General features: G+C 48.0%; 2 protein-coding genes across 5 annotated transcripts in view; one reads left to right on the plus strand and one right to left on the minus strand.

Moving 5' to 3' along the window:
- PSMB7 (proteasome 20S subunit beta 7) overlaps positions 1–13152 on the plus strand; it is a 62371-nt gene extending 49219 nt beyond the window's left edge. Inside the window, exons 7-8 of the mRNA XM_023217178.1 lie at positions 9682–9833; positions 12914–13152. Of these exons, the coding sequence (XP_023072946.1) occupies positions 9682–9833; positions 12914–13025 (264 nt within the window). The 3' untranslated portion in view covers positions 13026–13152. The remainder of the gene's footprint in view (positions 1–9681; positions 9834–12913) is intronic.
- The window catches only part of NEK6 (NIMA related kinase 6), a 103059-nt gene continuing 94542 nt past the window's right edge, over positions 7428–15944 (minus strand). For 3 of the 4 annotated variants that reach the window (XM_023217175.1, XM_023217177.1, XM_023217176.1), the window contains exon 10: positions 14151–15747. In XM_023217175.1, coding sequence (XP_023072943.1) covers positions 15637–15747 — 111 coding nt within the window. In that variant the 3' untranslated portion in view covers positions 14151–15636. Of the gene's footprint in view, positions 15748–15944 lie in introns of all 4 variants that reach the window. The other variant, XM_023217174.1, reaches the window with a different exon arrangement.

Below are 15944 nucleotides of genomic sequence, written 5' to 3' on the forward strand. Positions count from 1 at the left end.
GACTTGATCAACACTGGACACTTAGGCTACACTACATTTACACACAAAAAAATTTCCTTCAGTAATTACTGTAACCTTTTTACTTCTTTGTAAATTTTAAAAACTTTTGACCCTTATAATGCTTAACTTAAAACACAAGCACACTGTACAGCTGTACAAAATATTTTTCTTTATGTCCTTAGTCTATAAGCTCTTTTGTTATAGACTTTTTTTTTTTTTTTGAGACAGAGTTTTTTTTTTTTTTTGAGACCTCTGTTGGCTAGGTTGGAGTGCAGGACATGATCTCGGCTCACTGCAACCTCCACCTCCTAGGTTCAAGCGATTCTCCTGCCTCAGCCTCCCGAGTAGTTGGGACAGCAGGCGTGCATCACCATGCCCGGCTAATTTTTGTATTTTTAATAGAGATGGGGTCTCACCATGTTGGCCAAGCTGGTCTCAAACTCTTGACCTCAGGTGATGCTCCTACTTTGGCCTCCCAAAGTGCTGGGATTACAGGCATGTGCCATCATGCCCTCCTGGCCTATAAGCTCTTTTCTGTTAAAATTTTTTTACTTTTTACCTTTTAGACGTTTTGTTAAAACCTAAGGCACAAACACACACATTGGTGTAGGCCTTTGCAGGGACAGGGCCATCAGTATCACCGTCTTCTGCATCCACATCTTACCTCACTGGAAGGTAGAAAGTGATAGTAATCCCTCTCTCTTTCTCTCTCTTTTTTTTGAGACAAGGTCTTGCTCTGTCTCCCAGGCTGGAGTGCAGTGGCACGATCACAGCTCACTGCAACCTGAACCTCCCAGGCTCAAGTAATCCTCCCGCCTCAGCCTCCTGAGTAGCTGGGACTACAGGTGCACATCACCACACCCGGCTAATTTTTTTTATTTTGTAGAGACAGGGTCTCACTATGTTGCCCAGGCTAGTCTCGAGCTCCTGGGCTCAGGACTCCCAACGTTACAGGGTCACAGGTGTGAGCCACTGTACCCAGCCTGGAGGAGTTTTTTAGCTTCATGATAATTTTATGGGACCACTTTTATATGCAGTCCGTTGTTATCCAAAATGTTACATGGTGCATGGCTGTACATCATTTTCCAGGTAAAAATTTTCATGTCTCCCTGCTGCTTAGCATAAAGGGTGGGCTGTCTGTATAGCCTGTGAGGTTCTCTGGCAGTCAGCCACACTGAACTACCTACTCGACCACACCTTTCTCCTCGCCATGTCCATGGCTCTCCTGCCAACACGTCTGCCCTTTGGCTTGGCTGCCTTTCACTTGCGTTACAAGGCCTTGCCCAGTCTCCATCACCTACACCCCACGAGACCTGGGTCCATCTGTGGCTCCTTTGTCAGGCCTGTCTCTTACTAGTTCTTACCTCATTGTAATGAGATTATCTCCTTGTTTCCCCTTCTGGGCTCCACAATTCTCATGGTCAGGCTCTGTGTTCAGGCCTGTCTCCATTGTTCAGCACAGCATGTGCGGTGTGTTCGTAGCAGACCACTCGTGCATGCTTGCTGAGCTAAGCTAACCTGGCCATTTTGCAGGAGTTTTGCATCATTTGAAATTTGCCTCATTTTGGCCATCTTTAAACTTTCTAGAACAAGGGCACTCTGTACTTCCTTGGATCTCCTCCTGGTTCTGTCTGGGCCTTGTCAGGCTGTGGAAGCAGGATTATGTCATATAACATAGTGCCTGTGATAGCCTTCCCACATGTGCCCGGGATCTAGCAGTGGTTTTGTCCTATCCAGATATTGGAGGTGGGAACGCGGCTCTTCTGCTGGTCTCACACCCTGATTTCAGTCTCTGCTTCTGACAGGATTGTATTTCTGTCATCGCTTACTTTCCTTATCCTGAGAAATTCTAGTGCTAGCTGCTGCTTTGTTGTGACCCATGGAACAGATTCACTTCATTTCTCTCTGTTTTCAGGTGATAGCCCTTTCAGTGGCTCCAGGAATTTATTGCCAGAGTTATCACTGGCCACGTTGTTTTTGCAGAGAGAGAAATATGATGAGGATCTTATGAGTATCTGTGGCAGCCTGGTTTTCATTTTGAGGATTGTTGAGCATATTTCTCACTTTCTTTAAACTCAGGCTTTCTTGTTTTTTTTTTTTTTTTTCTCTGATTACATTTGATTCAATGCAGCCTTGGAAATATATATTTGTGTACACATATGCTGTGAACATTGATTTCTTCTCCTTGTGGAAAGCAATATGTTCTTGTCTCTTTTGGTTCTTTTCCCTCTGGAAGCTTAGGTATTTTTCCTTCCATTCACTGTTGCAGATTCCAGCAAAACCACTTGCCCGCCACAGATTTTCCTAATGGTGGGATAGGAAGACAGGCTTTGGTGGTGCCAGGCACTAACCTGGCATGCATCCTCGACGCTCCTGCTTGTACACAGCTGTGTGCCTTTGAGTGCATCAGTCAACCTTTCTGACAGCCCCAGTTTCCTCATCTGTACCAGCAGTTGGGAATTCAATAAATAACTCAAGTGTTTGGCTCAGACCCCGGGGTGTGGCAGGTGCCTGGTGTTAGTTCTCTCATACCCTTGCCTGTTTTCTTGTACCCTAGGACTTGCTAACCGTCCTGTTTGTGAAATTGCTGTGTCGGGGTCATTTCTCTCATTTTATTCCTCGGACAGAGGTATTATTCTCATTCTTACGAGGGGCACTCTTTGGCTCAGAGAGTGACCCTCTGTCCAGGGCTGTCCTCATTCCGGGCTACCCTTTTCCAGCCCATTGTGGCCGTGCAGCCACTGCCATCTCTTCCTGGCTGTGAGTTCTGACAGGCATCACTCAGTGACCTGGGACAGACCTGGTGGGCAATTCCGTGAACATGAACGCCCCTTCCCATTCCCACTTAAAACCCCTCAAATCACTCCTGCACCCACAGCGAGTTTTTCCTTCATTATTTGTGTCACCCAGATCCTGGTACCAAAAAAAAAAAAAAAAAAAAAAAGCTGTCAAAGAAAGAAATGGCAACACCAGCTAGGCCTTAAAGATGCAGCCACTGGCTCACTCCTGGCTCTAAGTGTGCCCAGCACCAGCTGCAGCTCGGCTCTGCTGAATTCCTAGGTGTTAACACGGGCAGGCGTATTCACTCATACAGCTCAGGCCAAACCCCAAACTCAGAAACCTTTGCTCTTGTCACACAGCCCAGTCTGGAAAGAAAAAAAAGAAAAGAAAAGTTTTCTACCGTAAAAAATGTGGCTACACATGGGATACGTCAAGTCTGTGACTCAGTGCAGGGAGCATACTGCTTTCGCAGGGACTGTTTCAAACACTTTTTTGAACTCTTTCAATTGTATTCAGCCATCAACCATTAATGAGTCTTCAGGCCGCATCAGTGACAGAGTCAGAGCCTTAGCCTGTCAGCAGGCTCCCAATAAACACATCGTGTTCCGACCTCCTCTCAAGTGCTCGTCTTTGAATGGCCTCCAGTTGGGGCTGGTGCAGTTTGGGAATTGCCCCATTTGGTAGGGGTCTCTCTCCTGATTTCAGAGTCTTTGAGTTTGGCAGAGCCATGCATGCATTTGAAGTGAACATTTCGTTTTTTCATTTGTTGACCTATATGCCAAGCACCAGGCTAGTTCCCTGGGATACAAAGATGGAGAAGGTGTAGGGCGGACCCCCTGACGTTCAGAATTTTCATCCTCTCTCTTTAGAGTCCAAATCCTCATCACACCCAGACTTTTATCTGTTCTGCTCTAGATCATCAGAGGAGTGGAATTTTTTTGCTGTTTCAAATCAGAGTGGCAAAAGATAATGAAGATTTTCCAAGCTGCATTTGGATTGCCTTAATTCTTTTTAAAAAATTATCTGGCTTGACAAATAAAAACTCTATACTTAGATATGCAAATGATGTTTTGAAATTTGTGTACATTGTGGAATGGCAAAGTCAAGCCAATATATTAGCATACATTACCTCAAATATTTTTTTTGTGGTGAGAACACTTAAATTTTTCTTAGCTGGTTTTTAAGAATACAATACATTGTTATTAACTATGACCACTGCGTTGTACAATAGATCTCTTGAACTTACTCCTTCTGAGATGTTGTATCCTTTGGCCAGCATTTCCCCAACCCTCCCATGCCTCACTTCTTACAAGTTAAATCCTTAGTAGTTAATGAAGGAGCAAATGGTTGTGAACTAATGGAACTAAATATAGGTTCAGCAACACACAGGGAAATTGATGGAAGTCGTGAGGGTTCAGCTGTCACGCCATCCACGTTCTTGTTTCCCCCAGCAAAGGCAGGAGAGCTGCACCCCTTCCTCCTGGCATGGAGGTGGCACAGAAGGCAAGGGATACTTGGGTGCTGCCCTGAAAGCCCTTAAAGCGGGGGGAGCCCTGTTCCTCAGGAAAAGGCTGAATCTCTGTTTTCTGCCCCCTGTGCCAGCTCCTTAGCTCCATAAACAGTATATTTGCCGGCAAATAACCAATTTTATTTTTTAAATTCTTTTAAAAATTTTAGTTACTAATCAGTTATGTCAAATGACTTGCCGCATACATGAATTTTCACATTCCAAAGCTGTGTGTAAAATAGTGTGTTAGGTGTTCAGTCGAGTGCATATTTAATATTTTGCCTGCCTACAGTGTAAGTAAAGCAGTGTTCAGATGCATAGCTGAACAGTCAGGAAGAGTGTATTTAAAGAGTATTAATTTGATGCTGAACTGTCCAGAGTGCCCATTGGCTGGCACAGCTACATTTTTCTCTGGTGACATTCCCAATCTAAAAATCACTTAAGTGAGAAGAGAAATTCGATTGTAGCTGTAGACAAGAATAATGCGGAAAAAGTTTCTTGGCAGTACTATTTTGGACCTGCACTGTAGCGGATGCCGAGGTAATCTATCAGTTTGTGAGTGTCTACAAAATGCAACTCTCTAGATAACAGGTTTAAAGTAAAGATTTAATACAGTCTCCATCTCCTATGATGTTGCAGTGACAGTTTAAAACTCATTCTCTAAATCTCAGCAGACTTTATAGCTAGCAGTGGGCCAATATAAAGTTTAATAGCATTACAACACATAAATCATCTTTTAAAGATGCTACTAGTAGCTCCAATATTAAATGCAGACAATCGCCCGTGTTATAAATAATTTATCAAACACCATTTCAGATTAGCCTTCCATGCTGAGTTATTTATTTTAGCCTTTTCTGTACGATTCCTAAGGCACTTTTTGAAAGATCCATTACTGGTCAGTTTAATGAACTTGGGGGTCTGTTTTGTCCCCTCAAGCACTCGGGTACAGCTGTGGTGACCATTACGTGGCCGACGTGGACCTCTTTGTGCCTTTTACAAGTGCTGCCCATTTGTCATGTAGCGGTAAATGGAACTGCACATTGGAGTCCGGGGACACATTGTGCGATGCGGTGATGGAGACAAACAGATAGCTCTATAAAGCGCTGCTTGTCACAGCTGACTTCCAGTACAGTACATCACTCTTATTGTAATCTCATTTAAGAAGCCGGGGTGGCCCGGGGGACTGATATTCCCAGTTAGTTTGGTCTTTGTAGCCATAAAGCAAGAAGTGTTCCTTTTATATTCTCCGAACTTTTAGGGAGTGTGCTTTTTGCTTGGATTAATTATTATAGGAACTTCTCTATGGCACTGTGTGAAGATTTGTCAGCAGGTTTGTCTGGACCTCCTTCTCCTGGCTTGGGGTTTGTTATCGGCAATCGCTGCTTAGAGATAAGTTGTGTTTTTAGGAGCCCTCTGGCTTGCTTTATTAAATAACTTACCATTTATTAAGCAGTAGCTATGTGCCAGACTATAGCAGGTGCTTTCTGTGCTTTTATTTCTAATTTGTTAGTAATCTTGTGAAGTAGGATTTACTATCATTATATTGCAGAGCAGGAGAGTAAGCTCAGAGAGGTGTAGTGACTTGTCGAGGGTTGCCCAGCAGTAAGTAGTAGACTGGGGATTCAAACCCATCCTGTCTGCCAGATGACTTTGAACCTGGGTTCCCCAGCTGGTGTTTAATCATCAGGGTCATGATGATCTTTTGGCTGAGTGTCTGAAAGCAAAAGAAAGCCGCTGTTTTTTGGTAACAAGGATAAGTCCTACTTGCCCATCTCCACACTGAGGTTCCGTTGTGACCTGCTACATAAATGCATAGGCAGCTGACTGGGGGAGGATGCCTCCCTGGCTGTGGGAGACAGCATTGCACCTGGGCCTGACCAGCTGGGGTCATGGACTCTGCAGGGCCCTTGTCAAGGCCCCTCTGTAGCAGCTGTCCCCAGGCAGATGCTGCCCAGGACCTAGGTCACTCTGCATCTTCCAGAAAAGGGAGGTACAATTTCCCTACGAAGAATTAATCCTAAAGGAAGAGACAGCGCTTCTTGCGCTTACTGTGGGCCAGAGACAGATACAAATGTGGTGTTTTCCCCACCTCTTGCCTTTAGTTTGTGGTTTTTCTTGATAGTTTTCTTAAATATTTGGTAGCACATGTTAAAGACAAAAGTTGTTTAATTGTGAAATTCCACTATAAAGAAAACACAGTATGAATATGCCCAGTAGCATATTTGCATACGTGTCTAGAATTCTGTGTATGGAAATACTGTAGTCAGAGACAGTATTCAACATTGAAGCCGTTCCTGGAACATAGTAGGTTCCTACAGGTATGTGTTAAAGACATTAACTGTGTAAGTAGTGAGTGGACAGTAGAGCCTTTGGTCATTTCCACCCTCTTTCGATTTTGAGGGTTTGGGGTGTTAAGGGAGGGATATGTTAAATGAGGCCTTAGAGCTGAGTACTGATTTGGCGTTGCATTGTAGAACTCTTGCCCTAATTTGGTTGAGAATGAAGAAGGCCCTGGAAGTGGTAGTCTTGGATGTTTTGGGAGACACTGCCCTCCACCCCCAGTGGGAGTGACCATCAGAGGTTGACCCAGAGAGAAACCGGCAAACACCATCCTCCTCCTCTTAAATTTGCCCAGGTCTTAAGGCTCTCTGGGGGTGGGGAGTGAATGACACGGCCTTGAGTCAGGGACTAGCTGAGGAGTCCCCGGCCCAAGGAAGGTCACTTGCGAGTTGGTGTGGTGCTGTGGCCTTCTGGCTCTGGGGCCTGATGGGCCTGTTTTACTATTTTTTGTTTACCAGCTGTGTGACCTTGTGTAAGTCATTGACTGTCAGCCCGAGTTTCTGACCATACCAACATGAAAAGATGATTGGGGGCAGGGGTAAGCTTGATGATCATCAAAGTGCCCAGCTCAGTGCTTGGCACGTCTGAGTGCTGATAGATGTTGACTGATTGATTTAGTGAGCATATAGGTGCTCCGTAAATGTAAGTTTCATTCCATCTCCTAACCTCTTCAGCCATACGTATATGAGACGTGGGGTGGAACTGGGGGGAAGAAAGTGAGAGAGTTGAGATTTTCTTCCTTAAGGAATGATCTTCCCTAGAATTGGTGGGGAGGAAAGGAATTTAAAAGATGTATTTCCCCAATTGAAAAAAGCCTTTATTTATACTTAAATAACAGCATACATGATCATTTTATGAGTAAATCAAACCATATCATTTTAAAATTTGCATTTTTTAAAGTTTTATCAGTTACATTACAGACTGTTTGCAAAATAGAGGGAGGATCACTCGTAATCTTACATAGCACTGTCAGCAGTCTGGTGCCCTGTGTCCAGTCGAATCAATTGACACTAGATATGCATGTCTCATGTTGTGTATATTTCTGTTTCCCCCAAGTCTTCTCTTCACCTGTCCCCATCTACCCAGATCATTTGGGAAATGCAAATGTGTAGTCCTAAGTGTGCCCATGGATTGCAATGTTCGCCAGGTACTGTTGGCTGGCTGGGGACGCCAGCAGCAGTGACGAGAAACAAAGCAGAGGAAATAGTTAAATGGTAGAGAAGAGAAGGGGGAGCAGAGGTGGTAGGCCAGGAACAGGGAATAAGTATGGTTCTGCCCGCACGTGCCCATATGCACACACACCTAAGGCCATTTAAAGAGAAGTGGTTTGGAATGAGGTTGCATTTGCTGAATTAGTGGTTGGTTTTTGCTGTCTAGATAGCAGCTGCCGCCAGCCCCTTATCTAAGAGGCTTTCTTTGCTACCACCTTCACTGGTTTGTGGAAAGCTTCTGGCCCCATAGACTGTTGAGAATTCTAGGAGAAAATTCCTAATCCTGTTTGAATGTATTCTTGCAGGACTATGTATGTACAGAAGAAGAATCAGCTTAATTGGCCCCACATAGATGTCACATGAGAGTGAAAAAACCTGGGGTATGAAATCAGAGGAACTGCTGTCTGCTGGTTTGCTGAGGAGCCCACTTCCAGCAGAACCTTCTCTGTCCTTCTGAGTCTGTAGAGTGCGCTTATGTCACTGGAATCCTAGTCTGGCATGGGGCAGGCAGAGGAGCAGGAGGCCTGAATGGGTTCAGATCTTCTGTAAACTTGAGGTTAGCAGATCTGCCCTTTGAGGGTCTCAGGCTGGAATTTGGGCCTGGAGTATGTTTGTCCAAGGGTGTTACTTGGATGAGCGCTGGAGTGCACTTGCACGTGTATGTACTCTCACGCCCTCGTGGATTGGGAAGGCGCCATAGCACAGGTTAGATTCCCGGCTTTCAGGGAGCCTGGTTCATTTTTGTCCTCGTTGTATATAGAGCTTGAACTTGGCGTTCCCCAGGTCCGGTACCGTTGCCTTTGCTGTCTGCCTTGTGTTTCACCGCTGTTTTCTGAGTGCCTCGTGTGCAGCCTGTCCTTCAGCCCTCCCTGAAGCTCTGCTGGCCAGCCATGTTCCCAGCTCCTTTTCACATGCTCTGTAGCCAGCCTCACCCTGCATTGTTCTTACTTGGGTCAGGTGCCCCCGCTGGACTCTGAGTCCCTAGAGGGCAGGTATTTAGGGGCGTCATCCACCTCTGCAGCCCTAGCTCCTGGTCTAGGACATAGCATGTGATAGGCCTTCTTGGATAAGAAAGGGATGAATCCATCTGTTCACCAGTAACTATTGGGGATGGGGATTTGTGCTTAAAGGTGGGGCAAAGGAGAGAGTGATTCAAAGTAATGAATTACTTCAGTGAACCTGTAGGCTACAGCCTTAGTAGGAGAGACAGATTCTTCTGGGCAAGATGTCCCGCCCTTGGTCTGCCAGCATTTCCCCAGAACTACTGCTGTGTTTTGGTGTCAGTTTCTTCCCCCTACAATGCTGACTTTCTCCATTATGTTATCAGTAACTTTCAGCTATTGGACATTCTTGATCAGGGGTTAGTTAGTAAACTGCAGTCCATGGGCCAGATCTGGCCCACTGCCTGTTGCTAATAGAGTTTTATTGGAACACAGTTGTACCCATTTGTTGATGTATTTGTGTGTGGCTGTTTTGTGCTAGCATGACAGAGTTGAGTAGGTGTGGTAGACACTTTTGGCCACAAAACCTTAAATATTTACTACCTGGCCCTTTTCAAGGTAGGTTACTAACCCTCTAGTAACTGTCAGCCCATCGTTTCGTGGTGAGTGTCCGATGTCGTCAAGAGGTGGTACATGCATAAAGAGTTTTAAAGGCCCGAGTTGGGAACTTTGGGCAAATCATCAAGGTACTTTGAGATCTTTTCCTCGTCTGTGACATGGGCATTATAAACAACACCTGTCTCTCAGAAGGTCTTACGAACTGGTAGTGGAAGCACATTGTGGATGTCAGAGCAGGCCCTGGTTTGGCCATGGACGTTATTGCTGCCGTTCTCTTTCTCAGGAGGAGGAAGCCAAGAAGCTGGTGAGCGAAGCCATCGCAGCCGGCATCTTCAACGACCTGGGCTCTGGAAGCAACATCGACCTTTGCGTCATCAGTAAGAGCAAGCTGGATTTTCTCCGCCCGTACACGGTGCCCAACAAGAAGGGGACCAGGTGAGTGAAGGAGACGAGGTTCTTCCTGGCTCCCCTGGCATCCTGCCACCCTTGGTATCTCCATGGCATCTGGATGGAGTTTTCCTGGTTCTTTCCACATTAAGTACATCCAGTGTTCCCAAATCAGCCTCCCGCACAGACCTTCAGCTCGTTACTTGCTTTATGACAGTGGGCTGCTGTCAGGTGTAGGAAAGTGATTTAATTTGATGGAAGAGGTGGAGGGTGGCCCAGGAAAGAGCCCTAGGCTGGGAGGTGGGGTGGAGCGGTTTGGATCATCTGCTGTCCTTTCTCAAGTGTCTTAAAGAATCCCCTGATTTCTGTGAGAAGGTGCATTTTTCAGAGCAGCCCCAGCACTTTCTCTCAGAGTGCCCCGAGATTCCTAACTGGGTGTACGTCAGCAATGCTAACAGCCTCCCAGAGGTGGCCTTGGGAGCTAATGTGTGTCTGCTATGCTACAGGGAGTTGTGCCATTTAGCCTGTCCTACATGCCGAGTGGACCCCTCAGCTCAGTGGTGCAGCCCAGACTCAGAGCAGTGCGAGAAAGTTTTAGTTGATTTGCTGAGCAGAACTGGAAGGTTTCCAAACCTAGTGGCTGGTCTGTGTCAGAGGAGCAGCTCATTTGCAGTGTCTCATCATTGTCCAGCTGCTTGACCGTCCTGTGGCTCCTGACCTCTTCTGGGAGCCCGAGCAGCTCAGGATGGGATCCCTGAGTGCTGCTTCCAGCTGTAGCATCTGGGTGCAGCACAGGGCATTTATAAACTACGGCTCCCACCCAGCCCCCCACAGCTAGCGCAGAGGAAGCGAGCATCACCTTCTGCAAGCTTGCTTTCATCTCCCACTGCACACACAACTCCGTATCAGGAGTAATTCACAAGGAAAGAATGGAACGTTCAGAACCAGCAGATATTCACTGTGGGCTGCACTCAATCTTGTGGAAGCTCAGTGGGCTCTTGATGGGGTGGGGCAGCACGGCGCCAGAGAGCTCTGGCACTGGGGTTGGAGAGTGTTGGTGGCTGGCTTGGTGGCTTCCAGCAAATCAGTCTGTCTGGGAAATGGAGCTCAACCAGATGACCTCTGATGAGACCATGAAGTCCCTTGGGCCTTTAGCAGGAAGGCAAGCTACCTTTCAGGCCCAGAGCTGTGTTGGGGAACCAGGCTTTGCCGAACTCCGGGTAGGCAGGACCCAAGTACTCCATGTAGCCTGCTTTGCTAGTTATTTTGCAAGACGCTGCGTAATTTAAGCAAGTCCACGATGAAGCGGTGATGGGGTAGGGAATGGTTACACCATCCAGGCTCAGGCTGGACAGGGTCCTGGGCGAGGACTCTGAAAGCCACGTTTGGGCTAGTGAGAAGTGGTATTTGTGGTTGCCTAGGGAACCTGTGCTTAGCGCAGGAGTCTTCATCCACAGGGAGTGCAGCAGCAGCGCATCCTACTTCTGGGACGTGGGCTGCTCCGCTTGTAAACAGAGGCTCTAAACACCCAAGAACAGAAAGAAAACCGCCTTGTGGCTGCTTGTGAAGAATCAGCGAGGCGGCCCAGAAGGTGCTGGGTGCGTGGTGGGTGTGCAGTAACCTGCACGGGGCCCGCTCCCCATTGGTGTCCTGAGGCCAAGGGCAAGTGTCCAGGCTACCTGGAACCTCCCTGTTGGTCTTCTCTGCCAGTGACTGAAGATGGAGGCACTGCCTGAGTTAGGGGAGCCCTTCTCAGGGTGGATGCTAGGGTGCGGGCAGGGCCATAGGCCTGAGCAAGCGTCCCATGCCCTGCGCCAGCGTGGGCCTTGCCTGGCAAGTCCCTGCTGCCTCCTCTGCTCGCAGCCCCCCAACACGCAGTCTTGCAGTCCACTGGCACGTAAGGTGGAAGCACTGAATGCATGCTGCCGAAATCGGGCACCATCACCACAGTGGTGAGGAGGTGTCCAAGCCTCCTGGAGACACTGAGGGACGGTCCAGAGTCATCAGGCACACACAGGTCACGTGGGACTTTGGCTCCAAGACTGCACGCTGCCACCAAGGTTCCAGCGTGTGAGGAATGAGAGGCATCCTCAAACTGATGGGGTGGGGACACATGGTTAAAAGGTACTTTTGCTTGGATCCTTTAAGAGAGTGGGGGTCGGGGGAGGCTTGGCAGAATAAGGGCAGGCCACTCGGCTGACCGTGCTCCTGACCTGGATGCAGAACTGTGGAAGTTGCTCTCCTTGTTCTGCTTCCTGCTCCCTCTTATAGCCCATGTGCCCAGGGGAGAGGATGGGTGTTCCTGGAGCACAAGGTCATGGCACAGCCAGCAGCCTTCTGGTAGTTCCTGAAGGACAGTAAGTTTGACAGAGATATTACCCCAGCTGGAGCTAGGGCCCAGGAACAGTTGGTTGTGTGCTGCCATTTGACAGTATCCTAATTCCTGACCCACTGTGAGAATTAACAGCCCAAGTATGTATCTTTTAGACTGTCTGGTGCTCAAAGAAACCTCTGCCAGATTCACTCCAGGAAGAAGGTGTTGGGTGTGTCCTAGTGGGGAGCCACTGTGTCCCTGAAGGGGACAGTTAACTTTTCTTGAGTCTTGAGAGTGGTCTGAAATGACAAGCCCAGAGTCTGGCTGCGCATATTTTTACACTGTTTATGCTTCCAGATGTTTGTACAGTGTCTGAGGTAACAGTTAAGTCATTCTTGTTGCTGCACAGAAGAGCAGTCATGCCCTTCTCTTGTGTAATGATGGGATTTGCTTCCTCCTGTCACTGAAAGGTACTGTAGGGAGGTTGAAGATTGATGTCAAGGGACCAAGTGCTTCCCAGCACTTGCTGGGGATGGTGGGGTGGGGGAGAGTCACGTGTCCACCAAGGGCCAGGTGCCGTGTTCACTGATGACGCTCTGTGCCTCCCAGGCACCCCCATTTTGCAGCACTTGAGAACTGAGGAACTGAGGAAGTTGAATCCCCCAGGATCACAGAGCTGGGATCGGGAGAGCCAGGATTCCAGTCCACCCTGCTCACTCTCACTGCCTCACCTGACTATTCATTTTCACTGTCTCCTGCCCTCTGGCACCTTGAGGGGAATCCTAACTCTGTGCTTTTGTTTTTCTCTCACTAGGCTTGGCCGGTACAGGTGTGAGAAAGGAACCACTGCAGTCCTCACTGAGAAAATCACTCCTCTGGAAATTGAGGTGCTGGAAGAAACAGTCCAAACGATGGACACTTCCTGAATGGCGTCAGTGGGTGGCTGGCTGTGGTTCTGGAAGATGGTGGGCACTGGAGGCCCAGTAAGATTCATGTGGCTAGTGTTTGCTGAATGAAACTCAATAAAAAACAAAAACCAAATTGGGCAGCTGAGGTCTGGGCACTGTGTGGTGTTTTAGGGGGCAGCCTGGGGCTGCTAAGGCCATTGACCTGGCCCTTCAGGGTGCTGATCCTCCTTGAGCACTGGCTCAGGAGAGCGTAGGAGCCGTGCACCCCTCTGCTGTCAGAAGTCAGAGTGGACTCCCTTGAGGCTTCAGGGGAACGTTGATACCTGCCCCTTTTGCTGGCTGACTCCGTTCGGGGTGGCCTCTGGTTTGGTTTGGGTTTGAAATGGGGTGATAAGCGCAGCACAGCTTCCACCTCAGCAGCAAGCAGGACAGAAATGGCAAAGCCAAACCTCTGAGTTCTCGAGCCCAGCTCAGTTCTGAGTACCAAGAGAAGGTGGGCAGGTGCACCGCCAGAGCTGCGTGAAGGTGGGTGGACCTCACTTTGGCTGGTTTCCCAGAAATAAAAGGAATGTTTTGGGGTTACGGTTTTGAAGTAAGTAGGACCACGATCATTTCACAAACACTCAGGCCTGGTGAGTGGCTGAGATCGTGCACCTCCAGAGGGTCCAGTTGGGCAGACTGTTCTCATGGTGTGGAAAGCGGGTGGCATGCACAAAGTAGGTTCATTGCATGCTGCGGCTGGCAGTGTTGGGGAGGCACGGTAGGGGCTCAGAGAGCTGGCAGCAGAATACTGGCAAAAAGTTTGTCTGGAATCAGAAAAACCTTCAGTGGTAAGCACTAGGCAGGCGACACAGACTTGATTCTCCCTTGGAGAGAACATTCCAGGGTGAATCTGCTCGGGCCAGCTCCTGTGTTACAGCTGCCAGGAGCAGGCCGGGGAGAACAATGGAATTACCTCATGAGGGCAGAAACTTGGCTGATGAGTATCAAAATTACTTGGGGAGCTTAAAGAAATCCTGGGATTACTGAATGGGGCCTGGGAAGTTGTGTTTTTCGAGGTTCCTCAAGAAATTGTGCTGCAGACACTGTTTTAAGTAAGTTTTGGATCTACTGGTTTAAAAGCAAAATCTCCAAAGCCATTTAAAAATCTTCATGAATTATAAGTAACTCCCAGTCACCCTGTTTTATTTCGACCATGGAGAAAACGTACAGAGGAAGGGCTGCATGTGGAGAGACTGTCGGGCAGACAGTGTTACAGCAGATCCGAGTCCACGCGCGGAAGCAGCAGCCGTCTGGCCCTGGGAGTTTCCTCCAGGAAGAGCCCGGTCAGTGAATGCCTGCAGGCAGCAGGTGTCAGGAATCACCTGCCCGATGCCAGCGCTGCTCTTGTCTGGAGGGCCAGACCGTCATCAAGTCAGTGACGACAGCTCAGACCACTGGAAAGTTAACTTTACGTATAAAAACAAAATTCTAATGATTTCCTTCAGAGCTGGAGTTTTCTTAGGTTCACATTTATAAATTAGTCTTCACAGTTAATCCTGTTTGGGAACAAGAAATAAGGAACACCTTTTTGGTTTCCTACACATGATACAGGTGTACGTTAATTCTTGGCTTCCATGGCCCATGGACTTCAGTTTGTGAAGGGTGAGTGGCTACCATTTTTGGATCATCTACTTTGTACTAGCTAACTTGCATATTTTATTTCAAATTCTGTCAGCAATCCTGAAGGTAGACAGATGATAGGTACTATTGATCTCATTGTACAGATGGGGAAACTAAGGCTCAGAACGGCTAAGAAACTTGCCCAAGCCCAAGTTCACGCTAGGAAGTTGCAGAACCAGAATTTGTAAAGGATAGCCCTTCGCTTTTTTACATCCCGTCCTTCCCATGGAGGAAAATGCTTAACACTGATCATGAAATGAACTGCCAGCATTCAAGGAGGTGATGAAATGCCTGGTACGCAGCAGGTGTCCAGGAGAAGATGGCCCAGCCTGGTTGCCAGGAAGATGCTCCTGCTTCCCGATGCCATTTGCCTGTGATGCTCTGGCCAGGTGCAGGGCTCTCATCGTTACTCACCAAGTTATAAAACCTAGATAAAAATATTAGCAGAATCTCCACTCCATGGAAAAAAATGATTTCCACTTTATCCCTTTACGACAGAGTAAATGAAGCACACAGCTTGATTGAAAAGATACTAAGAACTAAAGTGAACTTGGTACTAACCATTTTCAAAGGCTCACTACACAAATCACACGGTCTCCTGCAAGTCTCCTGTTAGCATAAGCCTTGACAGGTCACTGGAGGAATTACCCTAAAGATTCACATTACAATCCAGATACAGGGGGCTGCTGTGGATCGCTGAACCACCTGCCCTTGTTAACCCAGCTGAGATTGTCCACAACAGTATAAAGAAAGGACTTTTGAATTTGACTGTCAGTGACGTGTGGCCAGCGCCCCTCCCTCAGCTGCTCTGCCTTCAGCATCTGCTGGAAGGCTGGGCAGCCTTTTGGGGAACCTGCTGAACCCTGTGGTCTTAGCTGTTCTAGGCTACCAGGTGGCCACTCGAAGAGAAGACGACTCAAGTAAGGCAAAGTGGTGCTGGCTTTGATAAGGCACGGTGCATCCACGCTCAGGTGCTGGACGTCCAGACGTGCATCTGCTTGGCCACCTGGTGCACGTAGCCGATGTCAGGTCTCTGGTTGGGGTCAGGGTAGATGCACATGCTGACCAGTTCTCGTAACTGCAGGGGAGAGAACGGTGTGTTATTCTCAAGAAAGGGAAGCAGCCTTACTGAGGCTCCGCACTCCGCAGTCTGTCTGCATGAAGGCCCTCCTTCCTCAGAGCAACCAGACAGTCCTGTTTTCCCCGTTCGAGCTGAAGAACGGTGTTTAGCTGGGGCCGGTAAGGGGTGCGCAGCCGCATGGCTCCCAAGGGCTA

This window comes from Piliocolobus tephrosceles, chromosome 14, assembly GCF_002776525.5.
Source record: "Piliocolobus tephrosceles isolate RC106 chromosome 14, ASM277652v3, whole genome shotgun sequence".
NCBI lineage: Eukaryota > Metazoa > Chordata > Mammalia > Primates > Cercopithecidae > Piliocolobus > Piliocolobus tephrosceles.